We start from the raw sequence: 22,151 nt of genomic DNA on the forward strand, positions 1-22,151 counted from the left end.
TAAACAAGATCCGGACCGGACGTCGAAAAGCAGGTAATTATCATGTCTTGGAATTCGACACAAAAGCGGTAGAAGCCCTCTTTCGCGTTTCTCCAGTCAGTACTAAGTAATCCTCCTTATGAATAGTTTCAGCCAAGTTTGCCATACAAATTAGGACTAAAGAGGGCCAGGAGTTCCCAACTCTTAATAGGTTAATCCCTTGATTGTTTCCTCTGAAAGAGTGTGCTTGGTAGCGCTGTAGCAAGGTTCCCTGCTCTGAAACAGCAGCGCAAGCTTCCCATTACTGGTGGACACAGTCGCATTTTCACAGCAACCAATCGAGTAGCGAGCTGACACTGGCAACACTTGGTACACGTAATCGTAGACGAAGGTGGAATTAGAGGTCAGACATCCAAATCGTCTGGGCGGTGAGCGAGGACGGAAGAAAAAAAAACAATTTGAGCTCAGTGGTGCCACGTCACACAGGCACCAGTTGGAAACCAGCCCTGCACGCCACGACAGATAGTTGTGTGTAGTCTTCTCTTGGTAGCGGAGGAGGAGGAGGACGAAGTACCAGCCAGCCCCTGTCTGCGATTCCGAGAGTCTGGACAACAGTGAACTCGTGTAACTCACTGTCTTTTACCTGCTCATCTTCACTCTACCTCAACTACTTATAGCGACGATGAAGCTCTTCGTGATTCTCTGTCTTGCTTCGGCGGTCTTCGCCAATAAGGTAAGGAGGATGAAGTGCTCATCAGTCTGTGGTTTCCAGTGTTGTGAGGCCGGTTATCGGCTCTCCCTCGTCATGTTTGCACACAATTTGTTGTCCATCTTGTGAGTAAAAAAGCGTTTCGTGCTTCAGGAGGTTCACTCACACTGTCGACAAACTTTTCATAAACTTGTATATAGATTGTATGCCTTCGACGTTTTTCTAAGCATTGTACTGTGAGGGAGCATTCTGTACTGTTAGTGGCAATCAGTTTTTCTGGGTAAAAGACGAGCCTTTTGAATTTGACTTGACAAAAAAGTGTAGATTACCAACATGTGTTGCTATTTGCTGATTGAGCATATACAGGTGTATTAAGCTATTCCATGTTGAAGATATTCCAAGCATCTTGCAAGGTATGGGGAAATATACAGCTGTGGTATAGCTGATGTACATAAGATGGATATTTGTTTATGTTGTTGTATCAGTGATATACAATGTACATGTACTATACTAGTTAGCACAGTTAGGATGCTGAGTTGAATTAGAATACACATGCAAACACACACCACAGGGGACTGTTGCAAAGAAAAAGAATCTTAGATACAAACAATTTTCTGTAAGTCTCAAAATCAAACATATCTCATGACAAGTATCAGCCCATCAGAATTGATCGAGTATCTAGAAACTGTTGATATGTTTGATTTTTCTGACTAATAATGTTTGATATCAACTTTTTATGCAACAGGTCTCTGGATTCTATGTGGTGATAGGGAAAAATGTTGTACACTTGGGACTTTCACTTTTATTGTGATTCAGACAAAGCCAAGTGGAAGCCAAGACATCTCAAAATAGATACATGATACAATTTAGATAGTTTGAGTGGAGGGTAAATGCACACTGCATATGAAAAAAAAAAGTAATCCAATTTAGAGGTCTTGTATTTCATAAATTTTATTGTCGACAATGGAGAGCACAATGTTGGTTTACAGGTTAGGAAAAGAAAATTCTTTTTCCTTCCATTTGTACTTAATTGTCTTGACAAAATGTCATGCATGACTGAGCACATTCACTCTAAAGACAACAATGACAAGTTGCACTTTTTTCCGAGTTTGAGCAATTTGAGTTTAATCATGTAGGAACAATGGATGTCTCACTGAAATGAATGAGATCAGCTGTCAATGAAAGTGGTCAAATAGACCAGCCTGCACGAATACAGGTTTGTGTCCATAGCTATAGCCACCTGTCGGATAACCTGGTCACTCCCACAAAAGCCAACCCACACAATCTGTTTTTCTATGTTCATATTCAACACATATATAGGTATGGCTGTAGCTCATAGTGACAGACCATGTCTGCAATATGAATATATCCTCTTCAGATAACTGCTAGTGACATTTTGATATAAGAAAAGATAGGCCCACACTCTATTTACATTCAAATACAGTGCAGGTAAAGAATTTGAAATATAACTTTAAACGTAATTTCAAGATGTAATTTTCCAAATTATGGCAAAGAGAAAAGATTTTGTCTGATTAGGGAGTATACCTTACCATTTTATAAGGTCAATATCTCCGAGTGGTTAAATATTTAATGTGATTACAGCCATTGTTATGATAATCAACATTGTGCAATACAAAGGCATTATCAACGATTTGGTAGAAGCCTCTGTGTGTTGATAAAGGCTCCATTCTGTGTTAATCATGCTAATACTTACTGTATTCCTCACCAGTAAAATCAGACAAAGAGAAATTACATATTTGATCAAGATTGGACTTGACAATAAAATTTTGGAATATTAAAGTTGCATGATTCTTCTACAGACAGAAAACAAGAGAAATGTAGTTGTGATGATATGTTTGCCTCACAACTTTCCAACTATTCCCCCCCCCCAATATAATTAAAGGGATGTTACCAAGTTTAGGTTGAGATGGGGCTTCAGGTTCCCAACTTTTTGTGAGATTAAATGAACCTCTCATGAAATATGGAAAAACATACAATTCTAAGAGGAATTCAAAGTTATTCGATGAAAATTGATTTTGAAATGACTGCGATATCCACAACAAAGTAAATCAAAACAATATTAACAACAAAAGCATAGACCCACCAGGATTGCTTTGCTTTACATTGTTTTTGGATATCTCAGTCATTCCAAAATCAATTTTTATCAAAATAATGAATTCCTCTTCAAATTGTATGCGCTTTAAAATTTCATACACTGTGAGTGGTTTCTAATAATCTTGCAAAAGGTTAAAAGCTGTAGAAATCCCCAACTCAACCAAAACCATACCATTATATCCTTGCGCTTTAAAGGAGGTCATGATTTTAGTCATTGCTGTGTAACTGCACTCCACTATGAATGATCGGTGCAAGATTGCTACAGTTGAACCTTGTTAGAGAGAGATCAGATGCAGTTTATCACAAAACCCTCTTGCAACGAGATGATTTTGTATGTCCCATTAACTCATTGTATATATTTCTTTCTTTTTTTGTACCCTGAGGTTCTCCGACTGTGCTCAAGAATACGATTTGATAAAAATGATTCTTCCTGATTTCATGCCAAAAAAAAGAGGAAAATTAGTAAAGATTTGTGCAGTGATGGCAGCATCGACTCTGCCAGTTGTAGGATGTGGTTGTCAGTACTGTCAATGGTTTGCGAAAACATGGGAAACTTTTAATTTCCATAACTTTCTGATTTTATTTTATTAGGTCCAATGTTGATAAAACTGTAACCTCTTCTATCTAATTTTCATTCATTAAAGCCACCTTGAATACATGGTTTAGTAATTGCACACGAAAATGCAGAATTGTTTAGTGCATTTGGATCTGAATTGTGGCCCTAGTGGGTAAAATACCTCCAAAAGATATGATTTGTTGAAGCTGACTTAAGATTGCCTTTTTTATCTGTAAATGTTCAGGGAACAAAATGCAGGTATTTTGTGAAAGATCATACTATAGTCACACTTTTTAGTTCTAAATTTATTTCACCATGTCTACCTTTTGACTGATTTTATCTTGGGGTTTCCTTCAGAATTAGCTTCACTTTATATTCTTCTCCTTTTTACTAATTTGCCTTCCTGGTAATTGGCTGCTATGCTATGGTAATCCATTCAAGTATCAATCTACAAAATGTGAAAATTGCCGTAAATGTGTAGAATCGTTCACCAATTTAGTGTATTGACTTTTTTGTTGGCATGTTTACTCTGATGTTATGCAGAAATACATTACAGAGACAGAGATTGGAAAGGTATAACCAGCTGGAGATGCAATCGTAATGTGTTTACCATCATTTCTTCTAATAGAATCTATTGCTAATAGAGTGCGGGGCAGGAGGGGGTATTGTCGTCGCAGACAGGCAGCCAAAGGTGGTGATATACATGCTGTTATTTATTTCATTCCCACAATTCAAGCTACAGTATGTGCTGTGAATTTCTGCTACTTTGACAAAATATATATTTTGGCCTCAAACTTTGTGACACTCACTCAGCTAAAAAGAAAGATAGACATTTTAGGGATAGAGAAAAAAAAAATACAGTGAGTGTTATCTGACAAACTGTAATACTGTATGTACAATGTGTATGTACAACTACAGGTGTATTTCTTAAAATGATACAAATCACAAAGAGTATTTTTCACTTTAATTTTCACCTGTGCAAATCTGTATTTGTCGTGAAATTGCATCGCATAATACAGTTTCTGCAATAAAGGTGGCTGCTGTATGTGTACATGGGCTTCTAGTCTATGATTTTTTATTTCACCATTTGATTAAATTTATGTTTACAGTCCTGAGTACGGTATTGACAATAAAGTTCCCAGTTGATTTTAGTAAACTGCACTTTTCATGAAAGAAGAAAAATAAGATATCACATTTGCAGTGGTCAGAGGCCCCTGATGTACACTGTGGGTAACGTCAGGACTATACATGATACAATGTTGTATAATTTGGGGTTATTGAGGGAGTTGATTGCTTAATGTTTTAACTCATAAACTCTAGTAAAGAAAAATAAATATACTAGTAGTTGTGCACCTGTAGGCCCTACATATGAAGAGTTTGTTCGCAAAAACCGATAAGTCCATTTTTGAAGGTTTTGAGTTACGGTCTCTGTCATAAAGTACAAAATAATACCTTTTAAATGATATATTGGTCACTACATATAAAGGTACATTTTTGAAGTTATGGTCAAAAGAAGCAAAAATTTTCTTATTATTCTCTTTATTTTTCTTGACATTTAATCGCAAATATCTCCATTTGGCAAATATGGACTTATCGGTTTTTGCAAACAAACTCTTCATATACTGTATATATGTAGACCCTATACAAATGTATATGTACAATGGTTATGCATATACAAAAGTAGACCTAATCTACCATTTGACAAAGTTTTAGACTCCACAATTTATATGTATGTTTAATGATGGTCACATTGCCAATCTAGTTTTTATTGAAAGTGAAAATCCCCTTAGTTCAAGTTGACACTAAAAGTGTCACCAGTTTGAAATTTCGGAAATAATTCCATCAAATTGTGGAGCAGAGGTAATCATAGAGTGAATTGAAATAAAATGATGAAAGTGGAGAAGCCATGGCATTCTTAGGTTTTCCACAATACAATGTACACACATTGTAGAGCTGTACCTTTACAAGACTGCAATGTAAGTTTTGTTAAAGTTGTACAGTCATATGATCAGAGGAAGATACCATTTTTTTTTTTTTTTTGATGATGGTTACAATGTACTTGTAGATATACCTGTATATGCATCTTAGGGCTGCAGCAGACTTAATACTGCTGTTAATGCAAAGGAGAACATGCTTTGGTACCAGGAATGACTGCTATAATGATACTGCTACTGTGCCATTTATTTCTCGTTGTAAGATAACATAATTGTTGTCCTATGGGGCATTGTGGAACCATTTGGAAACAATGCTGGAAATGACAACTACAAGGCACACACTGCAAAGGATCAACATACTAAAAAACATCAAGTATCCCTTCTGTAGCATACCAGTCCCACCTCCAGTAGCCTGAAAAAAGGGTGTACTAGCTGTCTGCTGTCAACAGAATGCCCTACATGACCCTCACAGCCGAGATGCATGCATCATCTCAATGGTATTTGCTCCCCTTTCACACTAACAGTACCTGCTGGTTTCCTGGTTGTGATTCAGCAGGAAAATTTCCACAAATTGTCCCCGATAAAACTAGCCTTAGTAAGTGCATCTCTAATTGGATTGAGGGGCAAAATTTCTGATGACAATAATTTTGTAAGTATTGTACAAAATATGAAACTATGATAATTAAAATTGGAAGTACAGTAGCTTTGTGAAAGCTCCATTTATAACAGGAAGAGCAAGGAGACAGGATATGCTGTATCAACTGGATGCAGTATTCAAATTCATCAATGTTGTTTAAAGACCATTTCAGACATGCTGTCTTCAGATTAACTGTGATTACACTCCAAACAAAATGAGTGGAGAGGAAGAGGGTAACTCATTTGTGTGTGTGTGTGTGTGTGTGTGTGTGTGTGTGTGTGTGTGTGTGTGTGTGTTTTCACTATTTCATCTATTAAAGAGGGATTTCAGACTAAAACGTGTTAATGGTGATACACATGTGTATATTGCAGGATTAAAGGGATGGTACAGTAATTGGTGGAGATGAGAATTGGGCTTTTAACTTTTTGCGAGATACCAAGAAAACATTTATGATATACCGGTAGTACTGAGCATACTATTTGATGAAAATCAGGTTTGGAATGACTGAAACATCCAAAAACAAAGTAAAACAAAGTGATTTAATAAAGTGTGGGTCCCACACTTTATTAGAATTGCTCGTTTTGGGATATCTCAGCCATTTCAAAATCAATTTTCATCAAATAAACGTTGAATTCCTCATAGAATTTTTACATGCTCTTTTATATTTCATAAGAGGTTTCTCATTATCTCACCAAAAATGTTAAAAACCTGAAATTAAGTCTCAAACAAAACTTAAAAATGTTATCTGAAAGGGGTGTGTTAATAGCACAGGTGGAATTGGACACCCATCATCCTTGCATGGCTTCAACCCCTTGACATGTTGAAGAAAACACACTAGCATCTGTTGCTTGCTTTTCTGCCTGCTTGCCTGCTTTTGTGCCACATGGCTCACATTTCAGCAAAGAGTGTTCTTGCGGAAATGGTACCAAACCAGAAGAGTCATGTGCACTATTAGAAATATTGTTTGCTTAGGAAGATTGACAGAAATACCTTCATACAGAGGTATTGAAATAGGAAATTCTCTCAGCTCTATTGACAGGGTAATATAGACCACAACATCATTTTTTTTTAATTCTCCAAAATCTGTATCAATCTCAGAAATCTGTACTAAGAGAAAAAAGGCATTCACGGGATTGACCAAATTCTACCCAATTAATGGTTTGAAAATGTAAAGGCTTTGTTAATGATTAGTAGAACACATCGGTGAATGTTTGAGGAAAAGAAGCAAGCATTCCGTTGTCAAGTCATGAATATTTTAAAGTTATGGTGCTGCCATCACTGGATGATGAGAAAACTTCAACATTTTGTTCTCAAAGGTCAAATAGAAAATGTTATAAGGGAAATATAAGCTTAAAGAGAATTCCACAAAGATTTATTTTTGTAATGAAAAGTGCACATTCCCTCGACTTGTTACTGACATAAAAATTGTATGTCAAGGGTGTAATTCCACCTGCTTTTTGAAAGAGGTACACAGGTACAACCCTACATGTAGACCCTAAGTCAAGTGCTCTTCTGTAGTGGTATGCTAAAAAAATGAAATACATATGTTCAATATTTTTTCTATGTTTTCTTTATATTGTTTCCAATATCTGATACCACAAAATGTTGCTTTTTACAAAGTCTTTTCATCCAGCAATGTTGGCACCAACATTGAATTCACTAAGTACTTTTCAACAGATTGTCTGATTTTTCTTCAACTTTCACTGATGTATAACATACTAGATATTGCCCTGGTCACTCAGTCCATAGTAATATCTGCATATTGGGTTACATTTCCTTTCAAATCTGAAATATATACCAGCAGCCTGCTTTTTAATGGACTGCAGTCATGGTAATGACTTCCAACTTTTAATCCTTCATGCCCACCGTGTGCAGTGTATTACAATGCCAAGTCCCCTCTATGATATGTCCACATCAGGTAGCCATTATAAAGCTTGGTGTCCTTCAGTGTTCCTGCTGCCATGCTGATATTGCCAGTGACAGAAAGACAGCAGGACTGAACTTTTGGTTACAAACAAGCAAAGGGCCAGCGAGTTCCTGTACTCTGTTACGAGTTGCTGACCCAGTCAATCTTGGTCAATTTCACTACCAGTACTTGAAATGCAAAATTTTGCACCCTCTAGCAGCTGCTACTCCCTGAGTGACAGTCCCTACTTGTATGTTTGTACTGTGTGATTCCAGAGCTCTCTATGCACAAAACAGAAAATTAATTCTACTGGTGGATTATGATCCATCCAGCTGTGAGGGTAAAACTGTAAAACTTGTATGTATTTCTGTGTACACTTTTTCATGCTTATTGTTTTTTATTATACAATGGCCCCTACTTTGGACATGGCCACATTGTTAATGACTTGGTCACTCCCACAAAGGCTAACCCATTATAATCCATATTCTCTCTTATTCAAGATATTGTTTTTCGCTGTGAGCTACAATGTATAAGTGTCTATGTGTTGAATATGAACAGAGAAAAGATGGACTGTGTCAGGTTGGCCTTTGTGATAAGAGTGACCAAGTTATCAGACAGGTGGTCATGTTAAAGGTTATACGGACCATAAAATGTTAGCAGAAACTCAAAACACAAACCTGCATTTGCACAGGCTGGCCTACACTTATTTGACCACTTTCACAGACAGATCTCATCCATTCAGTGAGACTGAGATATTCATTGTTCCTTCATAATGACACTCAAACTTGGAAAAAATGTAATTTGTCTGTTTTCTTTAAAGTTCATGTGTTCAGTCATGCATGTCAACAACTTAGGTACCGATGGAAAGAGGAAGAGTCCTTTTTTCCTCACAGCTGACACTGTGCTTTCCGTAGTAGACAATTATTAAATAGTAGCCCTTCAAAATTGGATAACTCTTTTTTTATACACAATATATTATACTGGCATATTGAATATTATACTATATAGGCATATATGCTCTATATATCTGTAGCATAAATTGCCCTGTACATTTTCCATTAATGACACTGCATCACAAAAGACTTAAAAAACATATGGATGGATATCCCAGAATTAAAAGCCCATATACTACACATATTTTTTGCTTTTTTTAGTATTTCCTGGCAGAGGAACAATTTTTTTTCTGGTCAAAATACTTTAAAGAAGTATTAATCCCACATTTGCTTGTTTCTTTTATCCATAGAAGCAGCAGTTGCATAGAAGTACAATGTACTTTGATCAGGTGTATCACGATTTCTGTACTGAGTGTATTTATTGCCCATGTTGATGTGCTCATGCGCATGTATCACGGTTGTTAGATGCAGGAGTGGATGTTGACATAATTTGCGGATTTGACACATTTTGGCTGCCCTCTGAGGTGTACGCGGACACTATTCAGAGGTGTAAGCGGACACTATTCAGTGGTGTAGACGAACCACTTTCCTCTGTAACAGGAAATGGTTTCAGACAAGTAGCCAACAAAGCCATATCAATGTTGTCTACCCTGTCTACCAGATAAGTGCTGTCATCTTTTCTCTGACCTCAGCAGAGAGTTCTTATAGTTATACAACAAAGAATAAAACAGAAAAAAAAGAAAATTTAAGCGTAGAATGAAATGCTGGTCTGGCATTTCTACTATAATTTCCAGTCATATACAGTTAACACAACATAATATTACAGTACGTTAGTTCATCTTCAACCGTATAATCTCTGTAAGTACACATGTATAATTATGAAATGTTTCTGTTCATGCCATATATACACGGTTTGTATTTCTTGTATTGGGATTTGTGGAACAGTTTTTGAAGTGGTGACATACAATGTGATTGAGAACCTCAATAGCTGAATGAGAAGTACATGTATGTACCCTATCCCTCATGAGGAGAGTCGAGTTTGTGATTTCCCGCCTTGAAGTGAATGATGCAGTGCGAATATTCTATGGCTCCAGGAAATCCTCCAGATATTCAAATGAGGATGATGGTGATTCTGATGATGACAATGAAATATGTGAGAATGAGTGATGATGTTTGTAGATTTTGATTTACTCAACATGGCCATTATAAAAGGGAGCACTTGAATTCATATGAGCAAGTGATAGGCTGTGCCATTGGACTGATGGCTTATAATTAAAGGAGACCCCTGGACGATTTTCATATTTTTTTACATTTTAACAACTATGAATTAGTTATACTGAGGACAGAGTTTCAGAATATATGGTAATTGGGATGAAAAATGAGAATAATTTCAAGATTTAGAACAAATTGCAATGAACAAGGATGATGACATGGCAGAGTCACCATAAGAATGCATGAGTTGGGGCTCAAGGAAGCAGAACAAAAGAAGGCATGCATAGATTATACACAGGTGAACTCGCAAGCAAGCGGTATTGTAATGTACAGTATATGCTGCTACATTTCTGAAATATATGAACTTCCTATGTCATCATCCTTGTTCAGTGTAATTTGTTTAAGGTTTTTCAAAGTATTGTTTCTGTGCTCAAGAACCACAATAAATTCCACAAATCAATACAATGTACATGGAATTGTCGATTTATGTACTGATTACGTTATGTGAAATTATGAAAAATCATCTGGAATGTCCCTTGAAGTCCTGTCCAGAGAATGAGGCAATTAGGATATTCAAAGTGCCTTGCCAAGGGAACAGTGCTGCTGCTGCAAGAGGATTTGAACCAGGGACCTTATTGATTGATATTCCATGGTCTTCTCCTCTGAACTACAATGGCTCTTCAATTGTAATACTACTGACCAGTACTATAAGAAATGAAACTGTTCTGAGCAATGATAATGTTTCAAATTTACGTTAACACTGTGATGACATTTGCATGAATTACCAGCTAATAACTTTGGACTTTATTACTGTCATTGTCATGATACAGTCAAACCTGTCTTTACAACATAGCAGCCACCCGAGGGAGACAAAAGAGGTTGCCATTATTGACAAATGACCATTCTAGACAGGTGGCCACTCTAGACAGATGACCACTCTAGACAGGTGGCCACTTTAGGCAGGTGGCTACTCTGGACAGGTGACCACTCTAGACAGGAAGTTTCTTTTTTAGTGGCCATATATTAAAGGAGGCCACTATTAGACAGGTGGTTGCTACTTAAGGCAGGTTTGACTGTATATCATCAGTTTTTCCCGTGATAGATTCATCATAATGAATTCATAGTGAGATTAATCTCCTAATCTCTCACTTCTCTAATCTCTGATGCCATGGCAGCTTGAGAAGCAGCTTGGGAAGGACATTGCCAAGGCCAAGCAAGCCTTGGATCAGCTGACCTTCTCCAAGGAGGAGCACATCTATGATGTGAAGGGGTACGTGGATGAGGCGAATGGAGGCTACGAGAATACGGTCACTGGTAGGTATTACATCTATCATCCCACAGTGAGCAGGATGCATAACAATCATGTATCTCTGTATGTCTACACAACCTCTGTGTTGCATGTGTATGCAGGTGTATGAGTATGTGTGATGTGGGTGTTGTAGGTGTGGGTGTGCGAAAAGATGGGGTTTTGGGGTCACAAAAAATGGCTACAAGAACTTCATTCATCTTCAAGGCAGTGGATATTACAGTTGTATACATGTACTGTACAGTCAGTCCGCAGCGTGTGCGATAATGAGGCACGAACGACAATTTTATTCAGAATCACGTTTACGCAGTTTGTGCCCTTGAGACTGACGAGATTTCGCGATACTTTGCGAGAGTTTTTGCAGAGGTCGCAACAACAGCTTTCATAGCTTTCGCAGTGCATTGTTTGACCTAGGATGGTTAGGTAAGTTATAGAGCTGATTATGCTCATTAATTTGATACCTAATTTCCCTATTTTTGACGTCAATATAGTAGTCCATTTTAGCATCAAAGTAAACGATTATTTTGCCAATGTTCAAGAAGCTTTTAGATCATAGTTTGATGTTTTGCTAGTTCCTGACTGGTATTGAAAATAGATCTCCGTAATTTCTTCGATTTCACAATCGTGAAACTTGAGCGAGTATAATCAATTAAAAAACGAAGAGGGGCACAATATTTAAGGTTGTGAATTTTCCCGTTGAAAACAAGGCAAATTATGTTTTCTTACTGGAAGTGGTGTAGTGAATGAACACGCGTGGAATGTGTTGTTGATACCCAGAAAATGGTCGTGGACAATGGCCAGGATTGGAATGTTTCATGAGGAATTCCACTATCGCAGCTAGTCTTTGTTCATTCTGAAATGTGGTGTGTGCAAGCACATGGAAACATGTGCTTACTTCTTTTATGTGCATGCATTTCACCCTGTGTCAAGAATTCAGACTAGCAGTGCTCGGGGCAATCACATGAATAATTGATTAAGCATTCATGTGCCTTGCAGCAGAGCTCGGGACAGGTGGCAGCCAGGTTCATTGTTCAGGGTCATTGTAAGTGCACACTCACATACACATCATTGGTTCCTGTGTAAAGTTCAAGTTTTGTATAGAAAGTGAAAATTCGATCACAATCTGGAACCTAACATTTAAAACTCACCGCATTGAGTCAGCAGCCAATGGATACTACGCAATGCGACACGCCGCGTCTTGCGACAGATTTCGACCAATCACAGACCCGGAATTCCGGTGCGAATGCGAGGATAATCTTTTTAAACTCAACGCTAGACATGTCTCTGAATTTTGCTAGTTCCTGACCCGTATTGAAATGAAGATGGGAAAACGTGCCCTTATTGTGATACTATATACTTTAGCGGACATAGTCTTCACCATATTTTAGAGGGGCATGAAAGATTTCAGGTTAGTTTTTTGGCGTCAAACGTGAAGGAATATTTCTGAATACAATACCGAACTTCGAGAGGGATTTTGATATTCTACATTCTTCTTTTCCGTTTATTTTGATCATGAGCATATTTCCTTATGTTTTCTCTTTCAGTCGATACTAAAAGTGTCGAAAACTGACGAGAAATACTCGTTCTACACGGATTTATTCATGACCATGTATCTGCTCATTACGTATGCAAGCACCGCTCAGCCGTGCATACGACTTGAATAAATACGTGCGTTTTCGCTCGCGCTGCGGACTGACTGTGTAGTCTTTGCTGAACCATATAATACATGTGTTCAAAGAAGGAGATATTGAAGTTGTCATCTACAATGTCCAGTACACTTGTATGTAACTGTCACTTTTCATAGAGCCAATATGTATGTATCAACTGATGATCATGTCTTTAAAATGACTTGTTGATTAAAATTCAAACTCAGGCATGCGGTGCAATGGTAATGGTCACTGAACAGTCAGTATGACTGCACCTAATCTGTCCAAGAAATTTCAAAAAGTTGAATAGGTTAGAATGATATCTGCACAAAGATATTCTCTCTGTTTATTTCATTGAATCACAAATTGGCATCCTCTTACTCAGACAGTAGTCAATGAGAGCAAGGTCTTTTGAATCCTGAAAGAAACATACCCAGGAAGGCTGCAGTCATGGCAGACTCAGGGTGAATTACTGTACCTCACCTGTTTAAAAACGTGCAGCAGATTTGGAATGTAGACAAAAATGATGTCTCATTGAAGGGAGTGATATTTTGCTTTTTCAAGTGCTGACCGAATGTTATTCTCGCCATCCTTTTGGGGGAAATGTATTAATTGAGTTTGCCATGAATGTGTCACATCCAGCAAAGTGTTGTGAAGGAAAATATCATGTAGAACAGCACACTTGTAGACAATTAATACACAGTTTTCATTTGGTCAAAGTTGGCAATCCCTATGGAAGTGTTTCTGACTTGAGTAAAATTATTAAACTGGAAAGGTGCATAACAAATATTTTAAGATGAATTATAAGCAATTACTGTGAACAGGTCACACAGTGTTGGTGAGGACAAGTACTGCTGTTTACATAAAGTACTGCTGATCAAATTAATAATTATATTCTAAACGGTAAGTGAGTGAGTACACAAGAGCAAGCATAAGTACAGTGACAGCGCTTATTTGATGTACAGTTCATACTGCAAAATTGTCATAAGCATGAATTTTGAAAGAACCTATCCATTTTGAGAGGTGGATTGAGAGTTTTTAACAAGTACTAACTCTAAATTTACCACCCTTGTTTCCCCCCCCCCCCCAAAAAAAAAAAAAAAGAAGAAGAAGAAAGATTTGTCCATGAGTCCTAGCATGAGTCCTAGCCCTGGAAGCAAATACAGATGTAAGGAAAAAATTGTTCATCATTACTGTACAATTCTCCTGTACTGACAAATGCCCAGATTATGTTTCTCCCAGATATAGCTTGTCATTTTGTGTGAGTTTTGCCATCATACTTCAATCTTTTGCAGGAAAATCTTCTGAAAATGATGAAATCTTATTGTGTTAGTGCCCCTATAAGAAGGTATTGTCTGTAATATCACTATCTCTGGCAATGAGCTTTTTTTAGAATTCATATACACCACATCTTTCAATATACATGTATGTACATAATTTAATTGTTTTATAGGGAATCTATTTAGAAAATTTGTAATTATTCTGTTAGCTGTATTACACAGTGTACAATTTTACCTGAGCTACCTGGTGCAAATGTGTGTTTTCCAGTGCCCAGCATTAAACAAGGGACTGTAATTTGAAAGCTGCGACCAGATGTACAAACTGTACAGTTTATGCTGCATTATTCTAATGGAGGTTGATTTCATCTGTTTCTTTTTGCTTCCTTTTGCCAGACCCGTGCATGGACTTTGCCTGCCGGATTGGCTGGGAGTGCGTGGTGGATCCCATCAACAGGGAGCCCTTCTGCGACTGTGCCCGGAGCTGCCCCATCCTCGAGGAGACGCAGGATGAGACGACTCATCGCACCAGAGTCTGCTCCACCTCCAACACCACCTACACCAACCTCTGTGACTTTCACCGCCGGAAGTGCCTCTCTGCCGACATGAATGAGGAGCAGGTCGACTACTATGGAGCTTGTGCAGGTTGGTAACTTCTTACAATCAAACCTGCTTTAAGGGCCCACCTCTCTGGAGCAGCCACCTGCCGAATACTTCTCACCCTGTGAGAAAAGACCTGTGCATAGTGGGCACTTGTCTAATACCGCTGTAGGGCTCCGGGTTCGCTCTCATATTCTTAGAGGCAGTACAACTTAGTGGAAGTTAGGAGGTAGCTGACACAGGTCTTGCTTGTACGAGATCTGCTGGCGAACTGTCCTTCCCAGCAATTTTATTATAATATATCTTATCCAGGCACTCGCCATTCGATAGATATTCGTTGTATGCAAAATAGTCAACAAAGGATGTGAATATTCAGGAGACTCAACACAGGATCTCAACAAAGGATGAATTACTATTCATGACTCCAGTATGTAAATTTGTATGACAAACAAGGATGGTTGCACAGATAAATATTCATTGCAGAGAAAACCAATCAGAAGAAATAGAGGGAAATTCTAACAATGGCTCAGGTACTGGTAGGACATGGAGATGTGCCTTGGGTATAGAAGGAGAGTGGAGTGTACCATATTGTAGAAGAGGTGTGACATGGTGGATGGCATAGGAAGAAATAAAACTGTATGAGCTCACTTCGCACAGGGAAAATAAATTCAGTTCAAAATAAGTCTCTACACCACCATAGACCAATAATTTTTTTTCCAATGGTAGATTTTAAGCTGAGTATGGCGGCTACAGACCCACACAGAGCTGCAGGATAGCTTGTAAATTGATTCAGCGTGTCTTTCTGCTTTTCAGCCGTTGCTGGTCAGACATTCAGGGATAGCAATGAAATAGTGAAGAGCTTGCTTGATGTATGCACTCTCATGTAGACTAACTTGATCAAGTGTGACATTGTTCAATACATGAAACACATCCATACATAAATATACACATATATAAATATATACATACTTATATCCATTGATAATACATATTATGTTTATGATACACACAAAATGTCAGGAAACCTGTCTATGATTATCGGGCACCTGTCTATAATGGCCAATCTGTTTGTCTTCTTTAGGTGGCCACTACAGACAGGTTTACCTGTATTTAGCATTGCTGTAATGGCAGGCGGGGGAGAAGAGAGGAATCACAGCAATACCCCAATTCTCCCTATCGCATATAGCTCTTTGAATCTGAATGTGTGGCACTCTAATTTTTTGCCTTTAATTCTTGAGATATAAACTTCCAATTATGAACATGCGATGCCTAAAGCTTTTATGCACATTGAATGCCGAAGTACTAGCTAGTATTCATAGATTGTAATAATTTCTGTCTTATAATCTTGCGAATAATAAAGTTATTTTCCAATCTTTAACTTTTGAAAAAACATTTGAAAATGGGATTCTCCTGCAAAGCGGCCCAATGCTGGGTTGATGCCAAACAACAAAATTATGGAAAATATCCATAGATGAAAGACATGACGTGGGTGAAGTTCCCGCCACACAAAGTTCAGTGGAAAAATCTGCTTTGTAGGAAAGACCACTTTGACCTGACTCACATACTTGTTCGAGACGTTTTCAGAAAGGAATGAATGATCAAAGACCTTGCACTACGTAGGATCTTTAGTCCGACTTTCCAGAACCGCAGAACCGGAAGAGTATGTCTCAAAAGCGATCAATCAGATATCGATATCGCAAAGTAATATCGCTTGATATTGGCTGCATTGTATATACATGTAGGGAGAATTACACTCTACACATGAGCATTAATATGATCCACACATAGCTCTGCTTTGTAACTGATAATGTGCTCTTTATTTACGCCCCCCCCCCCCTTCCCTCAAACTGTTAGTGGTGGCGGAGTGCACCCGTGAGGATCTGAGGGAGTACCCGACCCGCATCACACAGTGGTTCCTGGAATCCCTAGAGTACTTGATGGGCCAAGAGGAGGAGTTTGGAGGACTCAGTCAGAAGGAGAGGGAGATCTTGCGAGAGCCCCGCAGGCCCGAGGGTCAGGCCATCTTCTGGAAGTTCAGACGTCTGGACAAGAATCCAGCTGACCTGTGAGTAAACTTGACCCTTGACCCTTCACCTGTCTTAAACCTTTATTGTTTGTCCATCAATCACTTGATCGTTTCACTTTCAATGTGAAAGCATCTCAAACAAAAGATGACAGTGCAAATAGAGATGGCATTTCATATGAAAACATTATTAGTAAACATGTATGAAATCTTTTGCAGACACATTACATTCTACATTTTCAGTCTTATGCATCTCTAGGCCTATCTCCCCTGAAAAAAAAAATCACGTATAGTCAGAAGCGTAATGCCAAGGAAGAAGAGATAAACTCGGGGCTTCAACTGCATGAGTATACCACTGTAGATCTGTTTTTCTCTCATATTTCTGCCCCTTCCTGAAGGGTTACAGAAGCATTTCACTCTTGTGTCATTTGTCCATCCACCCATCTATCAATCCAAGGTGTCATTATTGTAATTGAAGAGAAAGGTTTATTGGTACTTTAAATTATTGCATGTGGGTATAAAGGAATAGGTCTGCATTACCTGCAAACTGTCAGAATATATGTATTGAGCTTGTTTCTCCAGTTTCATATGTTTAGAAGTACATATTATAATGCCATTCAAAGATATGTAATAACAAAAAGTGTAATAAAGTTTATGAGAAGATCATCAGTTATTGTCCATGAGCGCAGTTAGAAAGATTCATATATTATTACTGTCCAGTTTCAATCCATGTTTCATGATTTTTTGAGAGCTCTACAAATGTACTTTGTCCAGTATTATGTTTGGCGACAGAATGGCATGTAATTTTAAAAAGGGTAGGAATTTACAGCTTGTTTAAGCTACTACAAGGTCTATAATCTGTAAGTGGTGTTTGAATGCCATTATCATAGACAAGCAACTTCAAGATCAGTTAAATATTACATATTAAAGGGATGGTGTCGTATTGGCTAAGGTGAGAATTTAGCCTTGCACTTTTTGCATGATACTTTCTAAACCATTTTATGAAATAATAAAGAACATACAATTCACAAGGAATTCAAAGTATTTGATGAAAATCGTTTTTTAAATGGCTGAGATATCCAAAAACAAAGTAAAACAAAGCAATCCTATAAAATGTGTGTCCCACCTTTTGTTAGGATTGCTTTGGTTTGAATATCTCAGTCATATCAAAACCAATTTTCATCAAGTAAACTTTGAATTCCTCTTAGAATTATATGCTCCTTTATATCTCATAAGAGGTTTCTCATTATCTAAAAAAAAAAATCATCATGAAAAATCATTTGAAATCTGCAGCCCCATCTCAACTGAAACTGTACCATCCCTTTAACCCGAAACATCGAAATCCAGGTACCTGGACTTCATGGAGCTGGAGGCACTTCGCGCCCCCATTGTCCTCCTGGAGCCTTGCACCAAGCCATTCCTGGAGAAGTGTGATGTCAACAAGGACCAGCTCATCAGTGCCATTGAGTTTGGCAAGTGCCTCAATCTGGCAGAGGGTAAGCAGCTTGATTTGATTTAACATGACATGACACAACATGACAGAACACAGCATGTTCTGTCATAACTTGACATGACATGACATGAAGGATATAACACCATGTCAGGACATGGCATGACTTGCCATGGTACAACCTGACCTGACATGACATGACCTGACCTGACAAAACATGACCTGAAATGATATAATATAACATGATCTGATATGATATGACATGAGTGACATGACCTGACATGACCCTTTTTTGTTTCTTTGCAACTTATTGTCTTTCACAAACAGTCAGTCATTAACCTTTCATAATGTGCAGTAGATTTTAGTTTTGATAAGTGTGTAAATATCAAACCAAAATCATGTCTTGGCACATGCAGTATGACATTTTACGTGTAGAATGCTTACAAGTGTGTCCAGAAGAATATCTTCTCAGTAATTTTTTTTTATGCCAAGACTCTGCACAATTTTGCACAAACAGTTGAGCAAGAGGGATTATCAACAGATGTCAGATATATACTGCACATACCTTTGCTATGTAATGTGAGGGAACACTTTATGGCTTGCCCAATCAGTATCCCCTCTGTGATAAGATCTGGCTTTATATATGTGTGCATGTTTCATGCTTACTTTGATTTCAAACTTGTTTTGTAACTATTATTTTCTCTTTTTTTATAACATAATTCTTTGTACAATTCAGTTTTATGACTGCAAGACATGAGTATTGTAATCAAATACCATCTATCTGTCTATCTATCTATCTAGCTATCTATCTATCTATCTGTCTATCACCAGGTGACTCCCATTACAACAAAGTCCCTAGTGCCGACAAGTTTCTTTCATTATACATGTATCAAAATTTCTTTATATCCGAAAGAACAAAGTGTATAAAGATATCTAGGTGATAATTTTAGGCCCTGGATTTTATTTCGTTGTATCCAAAATTTCGCTATAACCATGTTCATTATAGCAGGGGAGCACTGTATCAATCTACATTAAAAAATGACCCTTTTTCTTATTTCTCTACAGAGGACATCCAGTACTAAAGGAAAGCTGGAATCAGTATCCACCTTCATACTTGCCAACAGTCACCTTCAACAAAGCTATGCAAATTTTTCATTTGATGTGGGCATGCAGATGAAACAATAACACAAACTTGTGGCATGGAGGGAAAGTCTTCTGCTTATTAGCATGCCAGTATACTGACTAAAATCTCCATGCAAATTTCACTTTGGAACTTTGTCGATTTTAGACGTTTGCCGGCAGTCATAGAATCTATTCTCGTCAATGTAGGCAGTCTTCTTAAACCAAACTAGTCACTTTAATGGACATTCAGCTAGCCTACCGTTCTGACTTAATCAGCAGAATCTCTTGCTTGTTTGTCACTGGGCAAGTAAATAAAAACAAAAACAAAACAAATGCCCAATGAGGGCGCTGTACCCAAGTTGTGTGGTAAGTGAAGCATTTGTGATTCACAGCAGCATACGTTACTAACATACATAGGCCCTACAAGCATTCTGCAAGTTAGTGGTTAGTAATATCTGGTCATTTCTTGCCTATTTGGGGTATATAGAAAAAACTGCACCAACATAAGGAGAGCTGACACCATTTATTTCTAACTGACTCAACCTATTTCTATAATTCTGTAAGACATTAATTATTCAATGGACTGCTGTGTGTTTAGGCATTTGCTCTTTTAGCAAGGACAATTCAAACTGGTGCTACTTAAAAGCTGTGCAGTATTGTTTTTGAATGAAATATAGTGCTATTTTTGTACAAGTTTTATGCATTGTGGTGTTGCGGTGAAGTCATTTTTGGGCACATCATGTAATACAGAACAAGGTTATCATGCCTAAAATCATCCAGAAATAATTGCTGTAATTGAACACAACTTATCAGTATGATCATCAATTACCATATTCTTTCCCTGGTAAAATGTGACCTTGGCTGAAAAGAACATACATTTTATAATAATGTTGTGAATCATTGCAACATATTCAAATTTAATGTTTTCTTTGGTAACTACTGGATGTTGTCATTTTTACATACATGTATTTGATATTTTAGCATCAATGTAGCTTCCTAACTTTGATGAGTGAGATATGTAAGTTTTTAACCCTTTCAAGATTGTGATATGTAGCTGACTTTTTGATTTTATCTTCTTTCATTATCCCATGAGTCGCATTGTCTAGTTGTGTGCCAGCCCCAGTCCCAGCTCTATCAATTATTGTCAGTAGTAGCCTATAGTAAATTAAGAATTTTGACACTTAGTACATGCAGTTTTTGTGGTTCCCTTTCTCATGTTAAATTGCTTAAATCCACCATTGCGACTGAAACAATATCTTCCCTGTAAAATTGATTTTGTTACACCAATAAATTCAGTTGTCAATCAGCATTTTGCATATCAGAGTTCACTGTCTTTCTGATGACTATTAGTGAAACTTATATTTAAGAACCTCCCCCCCCCCCCCAGAAAAAAAGAAGGTAAACAGAGGGGCCAAAGAAAAGAAGTTACGGTAGTGTACTGTAAAACGAGGAATGTTCGCGTGCATTTTGATTTCGCGATTTTCGCGAGAGCCAAGATTCGCGAAATTAAAATGCACATGAAAGTTCTTGTCTACACTTCACGCTTTGAATGTTAGAGGCGACTCATGAACATTTCATGCCGCGAAAAAGGCCGTTAGCTCCAATTCGCGAAAATTTCATGCCTTGAAAATATCATGTTTTACAGTATTTGGTATTTTATCAACTTTAATTTCTTTTTTTTAGCCCAAGTTTTCACAGCTATCTTCAACTGAGGAGAGTAAGAATGAAGAGAGAAAGAGAGAGGGAAAGACAGACAGACATATGGAAACAGACAGACAGAGAGGGAGAGAGGGGGAGACATTGTTGATAATGGTAATGTCTCTCAGAGGAGTGCAAAAATGTGCAGATTTCTCATCAAGATGGCTTATCCATAATTTCTCTTTTGGGATTGGCTAAAAGTGCCAAAGGTTAACTAGGGTCATTTCTTCTCTTGTGTGATGCATGTACATATCTCTGCATTCTAATCTGAAATGGTAATACTGATGCATTTGATGCAAAATTGATAGTCTGCAATTTGGTATAACAATTTTTTGTTCTCCTGCCAAATTTCTTCCCTATTTCATACATTAATCCTACTTATGAATATTCTATTGCATTTTTTTAATAAGTGGCTGTTTGCCACCGGCTAACTTTTTTGTTTTCAGAGAGTCTAATTTTTTCTTTTTCTTTTTTTTTTTGCTGGATCAAGGCTTACCCTGTAACAAGAGACTAATGATCAGAGGCTTTCACAATGCACCACAATGAAATCATTGCAGAGCCTCAATAGTATAGTTATTTTTGCAGCCAGTTGCCATATTTATGAATTGTTTTGGTGAGTGAGGTAAATACAGTATACAAGGTGTGCTACCGATATATGACAAACCGGGTTATTAAGAAATTCCCGCTACAAATAAGTAAAAATTAGTCCCAAACGAAAAAGTCCCAAACTAATCATCAATAGACTTATATATGTATACTTTACTGTTCGATTACAAAGAAATGTTGATATAATGAAAGAAAACTGTCAGTCCAGAGGACTCCTGACAATGAGAGTCGCCTGTATTGCAAAGCTGCCATCTCTCTCTCTCTCTCTGGATTTTTATGATGCTCTAAAAGTGCATCACCATATGGAATTCTTCCAGACTCGGTTATATTACCAGGTATTATGTCCATACGCCAGCGAGATGTGTGCAAAGATGTGCAGATGAAACTTCATGTGTTTGCATGGAATCTTTCCAAATTAATGTTATTCAAACTTGACCCATTGTCCTACAACGCATTCTTTTTTAATTTCCCAGACCTAAAGT

The 22,151-nt window shown here is 37.6% G+C and overlaps 1 protein-coding gene across 1 annotated transcript; it reads left to right on the forward strand.

Moving 5' to 3' along the window:
- The first annotated feature begins 593 nt into the window (after nucleotides 1-593).
- On the forward strand, nucleotides 594-20,666 carry LOC139715849 (SPARC-like). The gene is made up of 6 exons (XM_071627384.1): nucleotides 594-712; nucleotides 11,117-11,255; nucleotides 14,567-14,815; nucleotides 16,625-16,835; nucleotides 18,141-18,289; nucleotides 19,309-20,666. The coding sequence occupies exons 1-6, from the start codon at nucleotides 662-664 to the stop codon at nucleotides 19,323-19,325; spliced, it is 816 nt and encodes a 271-aa protein (XP_071483485.1). The 5' UTR covers nucleotides 594-661; the 3' UTR covers nucleotides 19,326-20,666.
- Nucleotides 20,667-22,151: the final 1,485 nt, after the last annotated feature.

Source organism: Diadema antillarum, unplaced genomic scaffold, assembly GCF_040938485.1.
Source record: "Diadema antillarum isolate AM-2024a unplaced genomic scaffold, OU_Dant_1.0 scf00000057, whole genome shotgun sequence".
In the NCBI taxonomy this organism is placed as follows: domain Eukaryota; kingdom Metazoa; phylum Echinodermata; class Echinoidea; order Diadematoida; family Diadematidae; genus Diadema; species Diadema antillarum.